We start from the raw sequence: 14,750 nt of genomic DNA, 5'->3' as shown, positions 1-14,750 counted from the left end.
TTCATAATATTATCAATATCTTGTTGTAATTTGTTTATGCGAATATCTTCATCCGATTTAAAAATATTTATAATTTTGCTATCATCTGCATATAATTTGATATTATTTTTTAATGTGTCTGGCAGATCGTTTATAAAAATAAGAAATAGAAGAGGCCCGAGGACAGAACCTTGTGGAACTCCACTCTCGACTGTTAGCCATTTTGATACACAATCCCCTAAAATTACTCGTTGCTTTCTATTATGTAAATAGGCTTCTATCCAATTTAGAATTACTCCATAAATACCATATGATTTTAACTTTAACATCAATCGCATATGAGGTACTTTATCAAAAGCTTTTGAGAAATCTGTATACAACATATCAACACACCAGCCATTCTCAATAGCATCAAATAAAATATCTTGTGTTTCTAGTAGATTAGTAGTACAGCTTTTGTTCTTTCGAAAACCATGTTGGTTACTATTTAATAAATTGTTTGTTAACATGTAATCCATTATTTTGTCACCTAAGATTGATTCAAGAATTTTGCATGGTATTGACGTTAATGAAATTGGTCTATTGTTTGCAGGATCATTTTTATCTCCATTCTTGTATAGTGGTGTTACATTTGCCATTTTCCATATGAGTGGAATTTGTTCTTCTTTTAAGGATCTTTTGAATAGTAACTCTAGAGGTTTGCAAAAACTATTTTGACATTTTTTTAATACATATGAACTTACACCATCTGCTCCTAATGCTTTATTGACATTTAGTTCACTTAGTTTAATTCGAACGACGCCTTGAGTTATTACTGAGTCTATATCTAATTCTAAAATCTTGCTTGTTTTTACTGTAATGTTAGGAAAATTTGTTGGATCTTCTATAACAAATACTGAATGAAAGTTTTCATTGAGGATATTAGCAATATTATCACGATTTGTTTGTAAAGAACCATTTTTATCTGTTATTATATTAATGCCTAATTTTATTTTTCTGTTTGAATTAACATATGCATAAAATAGTTTTGGATTTTCTTTTGATGACTCAGCTATTTTTTTTTCATAATTTATTCTTTTTGATTTAACTAGATTTTTTATTGTTTTGTTGATTAAAAAATATTGGACTTTACATTAAACAACACTTCAAAGTCTAATGTTTTAATTTGAAATATTTTATCAAAACCAATAAAACAATATGAAAAAAATAAAATATTAATAAAAAATAAAAAAATCACTTAAAACAAAAAATATTGGAACTATTAGGTTATTAAAAATATCATTGAGATATGATTCATAAGCATTAAATAATTGAAACATTTTAAAAATTGTAATATTGAAATAAGTCTGAACAATGAGTGTATTGTATGTAATGAATTTCTTATATTTGTATGTAATATCAAATTCAACTTTTTTAAATATGATATTAAATTCATTTTAATATAATATCTAAGCAAAAAAACCTACTGCAATTTTTTCACCATTTCTTTTGTTGCATTATTGCATTTACTTTTGATAACAGCCTCAAAAACACAATTGATCAACACTTTTGTTTTTCTAATTTCCTCAATGACACCAGGACAGAAGCGTTTAGAAGCAAGATGAGATAGAAAATGATTCATTAAATGAACATCTATATCCTTGAATATTATAAAGAATAAAAGCTATATGCATGCATACATATATAAATATATTATATATATATATATATAAATATATATATATATATATATATATATATATATATATATATATATATATATATATATATATATATATATATATATATATATATTTCAAAATACAAAAACAACATGTTTTAAACTAATTTCTATTTCTTTCTTCACATGAAAATCAAAAATTAATCAATCAAATAATCTAAAAAAAATTTGTTTATTAAAAGAAAAAACCATTTATATAAAACAGATAATCAATTACAAAAATTCTCTTTTTATATAATGAGATAATTATGATAAATGTTTTTCATAATTAAGCAGCAATTATGAATCCTTGGTAAAATGCTTTTTTCGAAAGGGCAAATTTTTAAAAAAAACATTTTTGAGAATGCTTATCTTATTTATTGTTGTACATTTAAAATCAAATATTTTATATGAAAATTTGTAGTATTTTAAAAATAGCAACATATTTTCTACTTGGTCTTCATGCATTTTTGACAAAGCTTTCAAAGATTACAACCATGTCATTGCCAGTCTTTATAAAATAGAATATGTTACCAGCAAAGGTTGGTATAATCCAGAATGCACTAAACAAGTGTGTATCTGGAATAAATTTTCTCAAAAAATATCACACCATGTTTAACAACGGACCTAGTTGTTACAAAAAAAATAGCAAACAATGCTGCAAATTATATTATTAAGGAAATTAGATGAAGAAAAGTATAGCAGTATAGAATTTGATTCAAGAATCGAAAGTCTTTGCAACTTTAATTAACATTTATTTGATACTTTTTAAACAACATTTACATATCTTCTACTGTATTTAAATCAAAAGATAAAACGTTTAATGAAAATATTGATAGCATTCCTGATCTTGGGGAGTCATCTTATAAAATGTTTTCTAACCATCCTAACACTGACAAACTTGGAAAAATATTAAAAATAAATAAATGGTATTGACAGATGAAATGATAAAAAATATAAAATATAACACAAGAGATCATTCCAAAAACAATACCTGGTTTTAAATGAGAAAGGGAAGAATAACTGCATCCAAACATCACAATATATAAACCAAATATATTAACACTTATTCTAGAAATACCAGTTCTAAGAGGCCTAAAACAACTTTTTTTGTTTTTATTATTTATATTTTATATGATATATCTTCATAAAAAAGAAAAACCTATTACTACTTCTTATGGGGAAATAGTCACAAGGAAGATGCTATAAAAAAATTCTATGCAGACTAAAGTTAAAAAAATGTGATCTCTTTATTTTTTATGAAAGACCATATATCACTAAATAATAATTCATTTGTAATAATAATGACCTAAAGTCATTTGTAATAATAATGACCTAAAGTTTAAAAGGACTAATAATAATAAAGATCATTTTTCAGGAAAATTGGCGAAGAAAAGACAAAATATAAAAATTGATATTGAACATGATATTTAATGAAATTCGAGTTTTTCAGAATTTTTGATACCATATATCACTAAATAATAATTCATTTGTAATAATAATGACCTAAAGTCATTTGTAATAATAATGACCTAAAGTTTAAAAGGACTAATAAAAATAAAGATCATTTTTGAGGAAAATTGGCGAAGATAAGACAAAATATGAAAATTGATATTAAACATGATATTTAATGAAATTCGAGTTTTTCAGAATTTTTGATACAATTCATACTACATACAGAATTATAAATAATATGATTCGCATTTGAACAAAAATTGAAATTAAATAGTAAGTTTAAAATAGAAGTTTAAACAGAAAACAATAATTTAAAATTCTTATGCGCATAAAGGAATATTATATTCTAAAAGAAAAAAGAATATTTAATAAACTAATTTTTTTTTTAAAAAGACAATTTAGAATTTGATGGTTTTCTTAAGTTTGATATAGCAGCACCTACACACAGTATATTATCTATGATTGCTATATAGAAATGGCTGTGTTATTTTTTTAAATACAGAACTGTTTTATTCTTTTGTTGCCTGCTCTTCATAAATGCTTACATTACCAATGTTTGATATCTCTAAATCTCCCAATTTTTTTTTTGATATTTGTTTTCCTTTAGCAGAACTTGGAGGTATGCAAAGTGTACACTCTTAATTTGAAACTATCTTCCATATCCTGGTAATGATATTCTTAATACACTTAAGCCCTATGCTTAAGTGTATTAAGAATATCATTACTTCTGACAATAAAAATTTCAGAGGATTGTCAGCCATAAAGGGAAGGCAGCAATGAAATTTTATAATGTATTATTTGGAGTTATTGCTACTAAAATTTGACTGTTGCATGATGTTTATAGTCACTCCATATACAAGCCTGAACATCAAGGGTAATTGGTGTTTCAAAAAAAATACTTCAGAACAATTTATAGTCTAATCTTTTAGATATAGTTGTTTAAAACAGTTTGACATAATTGTCCAAACTTTGAGAAAATTTGGACAACTATGTCAAACTTCTTCAACTCTTTAGATAATATAACAAATGCAATAATAAAAAAACAGTTTTGGCAGATATGCAAAAGCAAAAGTCTTCAATCAAAAGGTATAATTATAACTAAGATAAATTAACTAACATAAAACAACTAATTATAACTAACATAAATTAACTAACATAAAACAACTAATTATAACTAACATAAATTAAGTATGAGTTAAAACTTAAACTTAAAAATAAGTTAAAACTTTGCAAATTAACCTAAAAGTTTTAGCAATACTTAAAAAAGTTTTTATTATTTACACGATAAAAAGATAATATCTAAAATGTGCTCTTATTATTTACAAAAAAATTGTTTTTGATTCCATAACTTTCATAAATTTTGACAAAAATCTCGAAGAGAGCAACTGATTATATTTGCATAAACATTTTTTTTAAAATACTAAATAAATGTTTATATATGTTATAAGGCAATTTAAATAAATGACACTATTGAAATTAGTTGCTGTATAAACAACGGCAATCATATTATTAAGGATGTTCTTTAGAAAGAAAGAAAAACAGTTTTTCAGAGCTCCTAGAGTTGCATATCTAAATAATACCAAACGTTCTTGATTTTGCTTTGGAAATTGAATAAAATGAACTCAATTACTAAAATTAACTAAATTTGCTATTATATCATATCCAAAACCTGAGTAACTGCTAAATCAAAGAACAAAAATTATATCAAAGTGTCGCGATGAAAATAAATTCTTATTAAAAATTTTTACAAACCTCACTACTTTACTCTAGGTTAACTAATAAATTACTCTAGGTTAACTAATAAATTACTCTAGGTTAACTAATAAATTACTCTAGGTTAACTAATAAATTACTCTAGGTTAACTAATAAATTACTCTAGGTTAACTAATAAATTACTCTAGGTTAACTAATAAATTACTCTAGGTTAACTAATAAATTACTCTAGGTTAACTAATAAATTACTCTAGGTTAACTAATAAATTACTCTAGGTTAACTAATAAATTACTCTAGGTTAACTAATAAATTACTCTAGGTTAACTAATAAATTACTCTAGGTTAACTAATAAATTACTCTAGGTTAACTAATAAATTACTCTAAGTTAACTAATAAATTACTCTAGGTTAACTAATAAATTACTCTAGGTTAACTAATAAATTACTCTAGGTTAACTAATAAATTACTCTAGGTTAACTAATAAATTACTCTAGGTTAACTAATAAATTACTCTAGGTTAACTAATAAATTACTCACATATATAGCTATTGTAATATATTTCATAATATTATATTTTTATACCAATTTTTAATTATATAAAAAATGCACATTATCACATAAATGAATATTTCAAACAAGCATTAAAACATATAACTATTTCACAAATATTAACTAACTAAAAACAAATTAATAATAACATTAATCTAACTACTAAACAATTTCCATCCGTAACAATTTAAAATACAAATATAAACTGTTACTAACCATCTATTAAACAAATTAAAAAAAATAAAAAAAAATAAAAAGAGAGTAATGTTTTGAAAAAATTTTTTTTTTTTTTTATGTGTTTAACTTCCTTAAGAACAATTAGGGGTCTCTACAGAGGAGATAAATTTTTCCTTTTATTTTAATTACTAAACTTCTCTCTTAACCCAATAACTCCAAAACAGAAATTAATTAAATTAACTAAATTATTAAACTATCGATTAACTAAGTGCAAGTGCATGTGCAATTATTAGAACACTTGAAACAATCAAAAAGTTCAAGGTTGAAACCCACCCTACACCATTAGAAGTGCCGCGATCAACCTCCGCACAGCAGCTTTATTTAAAAAAATTTGTGCTTAAGAGTTTAGGGATGAAAGAGAGTTGCAAATAGAAAAAATTTAGTAGGGTAGGTAAAATAAATTTAAACAAATTAACTGCTGTGCAAAGAAACAAGTTTGGTGTGGTATTTTCAGGAATATGATGGGGATTGAATCTGGCTCTACTCTCTTTCCGAAGCAAAAGCTCTACCATTTCTACATTTAACAACAAAACAATAAACAGGAAAAAGTTTCCTATTAACTTTATGCTATTGTGAAACTCTTATAAAATTGTTATTGTAAAAAAGAAAAAAATCTTACAATTTCTGATTCTTGACCTAATTTAGCTTCTTTCAATTTTGGTTGAAGGATAAGCATCAAAGAAATACTTTTGAGTCTTTCTTCAAATATTTTAGTGTTCAGAGCAATGTGTATAGAGACTATATCACAGTTAGTGTTGTTAATAATATCATTGAGTTTTATACCACAAGCATTATAGCATTTATTTCTTGAAATAATTACAGAATTCGTAAAAGAAATCAAACCATATGCCAAGATCTAAATGTTTTTTAAAGTTATTAAAGAAAAAAAAAATAGCATTTTATAAACATTAAGCCAATATTGTTCTTAAAATTATGAAGAAATATAAAAAAAATTACTTTGTAAGAGTGTAGGCCTAGCTCAGAACTTTGCAAATGATCAGGATACTTTATTCGTAGTATGTCAAATAAATAACTATCTACTTCCATAGTTGTCGACCCCATAATCAGACTTGCCATCGGTAATGATCCAATTGTGTCATATATATGTTTATATTCGTGTGTTTCATGTGTTGCATCTTAATTTAAAAACCGAAAAATAAAAATATAATAATTTCTTATTATTAGCTAATTATTTTTAATATCAACTATTCAGTTTATAACACTGTATTTTGGCGTGAAAATATAAAATGAAAAGAAAACAAATAAAGGAGTACTAATTTTATAAAACAACTATAAATCATTGTAAGACAACTATGAACTCATTACAAAAGTATTGCATGTTTTGAATTTGAATTTTTTTTTAAACATTAACTAAACATGTATTTATTGTCTAAACATGTATTTATTGTCTAAACATGTATTTATTGTCTAAACATGTATTTATTGTCATTTTTTTAAATATTACCTAGAGATGCCAGGCAACTAAAATTATATAGAAAAAATATTTTTTATTGCTTTATTGTTTTTTCCACAAGTATTTTTACAATTGTTTTATTCTTTACTTTAACAATTGTTTTAGTTACTGTATTTACATTAAAAATTTTAGTTTACACTTTTATGCAAAAAAATAAAAATCAATATACTTTATCATTAATAGTAAAAATAATTTATATGGTGTTAAAAAAAAAATTAAACATAATATTCAAAATTAGGTCAAATTAGCTTACATGATTAAATTACAAACTCAAACTTATATGTTTGAGATATAATAAAATATTTAACATATATTAAAATAAATTAATATTAACATATACTTGTATTGAAAACAATTAATCTAGGTAATCTAGGTAATACAGATTACAACAAATACGAGTAATACAAAATGAAAATACCTGCAACTATATACAAAAATGTTGAGGAAATAAAAATGACCTAAAAGTATTGTACTTTCACTTAGCTTCTGCTATACTGCTTTAATCAACCTTAGAATTGTTTACAAACATTCAAAACAAACAACAGATACTAATGATTCGGAAAATAAGAATGATAATTTAAAAATTGGCTAGTGAAATTTATACAACCAGATGGAAAATAATCATTGTGGATATCTGCCCAAAAAGGTTAATTTGAGGCTTGAATGCTACACTGTGCAAAATTTGATTTTGAAAAGGCCATTAATAAAACTTGATAATTGAAACGACAACATAAAGTATATATATTCCAAATTGCATTGTTACCTTTACTATTGATTCTAGTATTTGACATAGTGCTATCTACACTAACATTTATCATCTAGTTAAAGAATTAAACTTATATAGATATAGTGGGAGAAATAATTTAGAGCTTTGTCTGTCAAGAGTCAAAGAATTATTTAGTTCGCTGACTGAATGAACAGTTGTTTTGTTAAAAAACTAAATAAAAAATAATAATAAATCCTTCAAGTTGTCCTATTTAAAAACTTTACATATGTATATATAAACATCAACATTAAAAATATATACATATACGCAATCTATAAAATTTTAAACCTGGTTGTAAACAATTCTGTAATGCATCATCAATTTCTTTAAAAATTCTATCTGAAAATGGAAACTTGCACCTAAAATATGAATCCAATAACTTATTAGGTGCATTGTTAGAGATAACAGTGAACTTAGAAAATAATTCCAGCCAGAGCATTGTATATTCTGGTTCACTGTGAAGAATTTCAAGATTATAAAATCTATCAATACTAGAAACGATGGAGGTGAGAACAGGCACAATACGATCTTCCATATAACAGAATAACGCATGTCTAAATGTTCCATATGATGGTTGATATTTTTGTTCTATTGCTTCATTTTGAATCCAATTCGTAACATAATCAGGATGCCATTTGCTTTCTTCTGCAGCTAAGCCAGTTTCTAACAGCCGGAATACAGTTGTTATAAACATGTATCGAATATCTGAAAAAATACATTAAACATTTCAAATAAGGTTACTGTTAATTGTGATACTCCGTGACAGATGACCACTTGACTAATTTATGAAATGGATTTAAACTGTGAGTAAATTTACAATTTAAGATATTTACATAAAAAAGAAATCAAGATAAACTATTATTTAATATAGTTTGCTCTAAATATTTATAAAAAATAAAGTTAAATTTCATTTTTTATAATCCTAAAATTTATTTTGTAAATTTATTTTTGAAAGTAAATTCTAATTATTGATATAATTGATTGATAATATTTAATAAATGAAAGTAAAATCTAATTACCATCAGGTTTACTTGTTAAAAGATTTGTTATAATATCAATTCGTTGTGATATTTCATCAATAGTCATTTGCTTCATTTCACTTAGGCGTCGAATAGTCATTTGTACACATCCTAATATTAGTTGAATCATTTTTGGTTTTATATCATCAAGGTTAATTATTTCTTTCAAAGATTTTCCATAATATTTTACAACATAAGGCAAGTTTGAGCTACGTAACTCATCAATATGGCAGCATTCCCAGAATGACAATGAGCTCAATAAGTCTAGGCGTTTAGCTTTATAGTTTAACTGCAGGATAAATAAAACAGATATGTTCTTTAATCTAAACTGTTTTTGTGACTCTTTACAAATGTATTGTGCACATGCAATTAATTTGCTCCTTTCCTGAGCATTATTTGCTTGAATAATAAGAAGCTGTTTTTTATTACTTTCAGCATTGCACACAACTCTAAAAATATAAACACAATTTACAGGTTGCTAGAACAATTTAGATATACATGTGATCTAAAGAAAAAATTTGCCATTTATTATCTATTACTGAATTAATGTATGTAATAGTACTAAAATAAAAACATCAAAAAAGTGATTCTGATTGGCTGAAAAAAAACTTAGGAACATTTCTTATGCTTTTTGTTTTAATTAAACAGCCAATAAAAAGTTTTTAAAAATAAAAAAATTTGTTTAGCAGATTTTTGTTTGTCTTGAAATTTATTTAATGTTTTCAAAATCAAACACACTCAGTATTTAATTAAAATAGTATAGAGTTTTAAATAAAATATTACATTAATACTTAGATGGTAGTTAAATACCAAAGCATCAGAGTTAATTAAGCTTAAACAGTAAACAGTTATTTACCAATTATGTTAAAAAACTATTGCCACTGTTGTAAAAAAAAAAAAAAAACTATTTTATGATAAAAAAGTTTTATCTAGTTTTTTTAAAAAAAAAAAATCCAAACTTATATTGTAATTAACAAAAATAAAAAAAAATAAAAAATTTATTATTAAACGTTAAAGTAAATAAAACTATCTATATTTAAATTAATAAGGTTTTTTATGTAAAACACTACAGAAAACCATGCAATTAAAAAAAAAAATTGTTATCCATTCATTTTACAACTAACAAACATTGTTATTATTTTTATATTTTTATTTCAATAATTGCAATCAAAGTACATAATTTACCTTAGACAATCTCTAAATGATTTTTCTGTTTGAAACTGCATAAGAGAAATCATCTCGATTTTGAAATCATATAATTCAATGTTTAAATTCTCTTTGTCAGTTGGAGATAAAAGTCGCGAAAATGTTGTAACCTGTAAAAGTTATTAGAAGATAAAATAATGAACAAAAAATAAAGTATTAATATATAATAAATAAATATATGTTAAATTTATAATAAATAAATATCAACTTAATTTATTTATATAAACTATTTATTTAAAACAATGAATACAACAATAGAAAAATTTAGAAAAAAAGTTTCAATTTACTAAAATTATATTTAAAAATAATGAAAAATAAATTATTACAATTTTTTAGACAATTTTAGGATTTATAATGTTAACTTAGTTTAAAGTTCAATGAAATATAGAAAATCTGTAGTTTAAAAGCAATACGACTTGCAAAAAATGAAAAAATACCTGCATAAATTTGCTATCTATATAATCAAGTTCATTGATAAGATAAGCTGCCAGAGAATGATGAAACTGCTCATTAAAGTAAATATTCCAATAATATTCAAAATGATCTCTCAAACTTGTTTTCACAACACGCAATAAAGAATCAGGAGTAGCTAATTTTAATAAAATGTGACAACTTTCTTCGAAAATCTAAAGAATGGATCATACTTTAGCAATAAAATAAAATTTTTTAGTAAAAGGGACATAACTTTCAATGTTTCTAAATTTAATTTAAGTAAAAGTAAATCCTTTAAAATTAACCTTATCATGGTCAACCTCACCAACTTTATCATGGTCAACCTCACTATTCCCAACATACTTTTGATAAAGTTTAATTATAATAGAAGCGCAACTATCTTCACTGTATCCAATAAATGAATCTGATGGTTTGAACTCATGTCTAAAAAATAATCTTTGTACAGATGTATAAACTGTTGTTAATATACAATACTATACTATGATATCTATCTATCCATCTCTCTCTCTCTCTCTCTCTCTCTCTCTCTCTCTCTCTCTCTCTCTCTCTCTCTCTCTCTCTCTCTCTCTCTCTCTCTCTCTCTCTCTATATATATATATATATATATATATATATATATATATATATATATATATATATTTATATATATATAAACTGTTGCTAATATACTATACTATGCTATCTATCTATCTATCTAAATATCTATATATAAATATAAATATATATATATATATATATATATATATATATATATATATATATATATATATATATATATATATATATATTTATATATATATTTATATATATACTTATATACAGTGCTTCCAGAAAGTATTAGAGCACTCATATTTTTTTTACCTAAGGGAACTTCAAATAAGTGTAATTCGAAAACAATAAAAGGCTGATTGATATATTTTTTTTAACTTATTCATTAAATAAAGCAGAAATACTAATTGTCAAATATATAAATAATATTTCTTTATTATTATCTTGAATTTAATTAAAATACAAGTGATAAAAACAATATTAGAAAAGTGTGCAAAAGCATTAGCGCACTTATAGTTTTTCAAAGATTCTAAGAAAGTTTACAATTTTATGTGACCACCTTTGTTTTTAAGGCATGCCAAGACTCTACGCGGCATAGAAACTATAAGTTTTTTGATTAATTCTTGTGGCATGGTATTCCACAACTCTTGCATTTGCGTTTTGAGCTGCACCAAGTTAGTGGGGTTGCTTTTTTGTAATTTGCAGTCCATCTAACTCCAAAGATTCTCAATAGGATTTAAATCAGGTGAGTGAGCGGGCAAAGGCATTATATTCGACCGTTTTTCTTCCATTTATTGCTTTATTCAGTGTGCTGTGTGGCAAGGAGCGTTATCTTGTTGAAATTGCCAGGTGGAGTTAACCTTGAAAACCTCCATAGATGGCTTTAAATAATCTTCTAATATCTCTCTATATCGATGTTGATTAAGGCAATCAGTGTGAAGATGCGCCAGTCCATTGCTAGATCTAGCAATGCAGCCCCAAATGCCAATTGAGCCTCTTCCTCCTTGAATTCTTGACATGATAAAGCGAGAATTATATTTTTTTGTTTTTATATCTCCTCACGACAACCCTTTTCTTGCGATTATCAAGTTAAAAATTTGATTCATCTGAGAAAATTACTTTTCTCCATTGCTCTACAGTCCATGCAGCTCTCTCTTTGCACCATTTTCTTCGCTTGAGACGTTTTTTGATACTTAATAGTGGCTTCTTTGTTGCAAGGTATGAATTAAGATGTTTTTTCTTCATAAGCTTGCTAATTGTTGATCAGCTAACTTGATGTGCACCCAACTCTGTATTCAAGTCTGAGGCGATTTCGACTATGCTTATGTTTGGGTTGCATCTAGCGAGCATAATTGCTTTATTTTCGTTACTTTCTGACATTTTTTTTGGGACGACCAGAGCAACTTTTGTCTTTGACTGTTCCAAACTTATTATAGTTTTGAGTGTTGTTCTAACGCTGTATTCACTGATTTCAAGTTGACATCCGATTTCTTAACTGCTTTTGTTCAGGCCAACAATTAGCCACTTTGTTTCAATTGATATGCTCCATAAACCAATATTTTTGATGTTGCAATTTTAAAGTTTTAACTAACTGTATTTCAAATGATATTGTCTTCATTAAAAATATTAAAATCAGGAAAATCCAATACAAGATCATTTTCAATCACTATTACTTCTGGATCATGATCATCGTCACTACTTATTTCCACCTCGTTTTCTTTAAAATCAATCTCTTTGATTTTTCAAATGATAATTCTGCCACTTCTATTTATTCTTCTTATATTTTTTATTGACTATTATTATTCAGCAGAGAGTTTTTAACAAAAATTAACCAAAAACGTTTTTCTCAAAGGAATTAAATGAGTACATATAAATGAGTGCATTTTTTTGAGTAGTCATTAAACTTTTAATTAACCCATAAAAAAAAACAATCAGATTGACAATATTTGATATTATAATTAAATCTAATCAGTTTTACCCTTTATTTAAAAAAAAATAAATTAGTTCAAAATTAAAATTGCTTTACAATTAATATTGATTTGAAGTTGTCTATAATAAAAAAATTAAGAGTGCGCTAATACTTTCTGGAAACACTGTATATGTATATCCTTGCATATTTAGATTAGCAATATCCTAATTATTTTTCACATTTAAATTATAAAAATGATGACTTGAATCCAAGAAAATAAATTCATAAAAAAAAAAAAAAAAAGAATAATAGTGAAAAAATGAACCATAATAATATATTTACATATTTTTACCATAAAAGTTCCTCATTTCTCAATGAAACCTGCCCAAAACCCAAACCCTTTGTCAATCTATATACATATATATATATATATATATATATATATATATATATATATATATATATATATATATATATATATATATCAGGGATGTAGATTCCCAAAAAGGACTCCGGATTTGAAAGTCACAAAAAGATTACTTTATCCTTGTTTTTGGTATCCAGGAGCTCTAAAAATATAAATAAGTTTATAGACTACTAATAGGAAAAAAATTAAGACTTTTAGGTTAGAGGCACAATTGTTTTTTGATTCCGGAGTCCTAAGGTATAATGGCGGCAAGGACTCCGGGCTTAAAAACAATAAGTTTCAAGTCATTAAATCTCATGAACTTTTTTCTTATAGCAGATCATAAATCAAAAATCATGTTTAGAGCTTCTGGACACTACAGACTTGGAAAAATTAGAGATATAAAGCCGGAGTCCTTTTGGGACTTCGCATCCCTGATATATATACATATATACATACATATATATATATATATATATATATATATATATATATATATATATATATATATATATATATATATATATATATATATATATATATATATAGACATATAAAACTCCTAACTGGTTGTCAGAAAGTTTTGTTGACAAAAAGAAAAATTAAAATGCGGGACTGGAATTTTTTTTTGTTACTTGATAGACTTTGTTGCGAGCCAGGCTATAAGATAGTCAATATAGCAACACTCTGCGCATGATTTACAGTAAAAAAAAAAAAAACATTTTATTAATAAAAATAAAAATAAAAAGATTGTTTATATTGTTAAAAACATTCAGAATGTTTTTAAAAACATTCTGGTCAATTAAATTTGCGTTTTTGCGGTTTTTTTAAAAAGCGATTAATTTGTAATTAAATTAATGGTTTTAACTTTCTGACGACACACAAATGTTGGACAAAAGTCAAAAATAATTAAAAGTGATGTATTTGTAGGCATAAGAATCATTTTTTTCCTTCCGTACTCCAATATGCAACAATCTATAGAACTATATATATATATATATATATATATATATATATATATATATATATATATATATATATATATACACACATATATTATACACATATGTATAAATATATATAATTTATATATATTTATAAATATATATGTATATATATACCTATGTATACATCTTTATATAATTATATATATTATATATAAATATGCATAATCGGGTATATACATACTATATGTGGTAGTGGTGTGGTGGTAGTACTCAAACTTTTTTAACACAGTTATAAAAAAACATCAGTTTTAAGTCAAAACTGATGTTTTTTTACAGCCCTCAACATTACAAGAAAGGGTTGTAACAAAAAACTCGACTGTAATGGT

General features: G+C 24.7%; 1 protein-coding gene across 3 annotated transcripts in view; it reads right to left on the bottom strand.

The window, feature by feature from the left end:
- The window catches only part of LOC136092367 (E3 ubiquitin-protein ligase rnf213-alpha-like), a 237,700-nt gene that overhangs the window by 41,412 nt on the left and 181,538 nt on the right, over nucleotides 1-14,750 (bottom strand). For all 3 annotated transcript variants that reach the window (XM_065820440.1, XM_065820441.1, XM_065820442.1), the window contains 8 exons: nucleotides 10,838-10,976; nucleotides 10,538-10,726; nucleotides 10,080-10,210; nucleotides 8,895-9,343; nucleotides 8,164-8,580; nucleotides 6,593-6,771; nucleotides 6,255-6,491; nucleotides 1,446-1,618 (listed from right to left, as the gene is read on the bottom strand). In XM_065820440.1, the coding sequence (XP_065676512.1) occupies nucleotides 1,446-1,618; nucleotides 6,255-6,491; nucleotides 6,593-6,771; nucleotides 8,164-8,580; nucleotides 8,895-9,343; nucleotides 10,080-10,210; nucleotides 10,538-10,726; nucleotides 10,838-10,976 (1,914 nt within the window). The remainder of the gene's footprint in view (nucleotides 1-1,445; nucleotides 1,619-6,254; nucleotides 6,492-6,592; nucleotides 6,772-8,163; nucleotides 8,581-8,894; nucleotides 9,344-10,079; nucleotides 10,211-10,537; nucleotides 10,727-10,837; nucleotides 10,977-14,750) is intronic.

Source organism: Hydra vulgaris, chromosome 15 (assembly GCF_038396675.1).
Source record: "Hydra vulgaris chromosome 15, alternate assembly HydraT2T_AEP".
Classification (NCBI taxonomy): Eukaryota; Metazoa; Cnidaria; class Hydrozoa; order Anthoathecata; family Hydridae; genus Hydra; species Hydra vulgaris.
The sequence above is the reverse complement of the archived record's forward strand: the minus strand, read 5'-3'. Positions and strand labels throughout refer to the sequence as shown.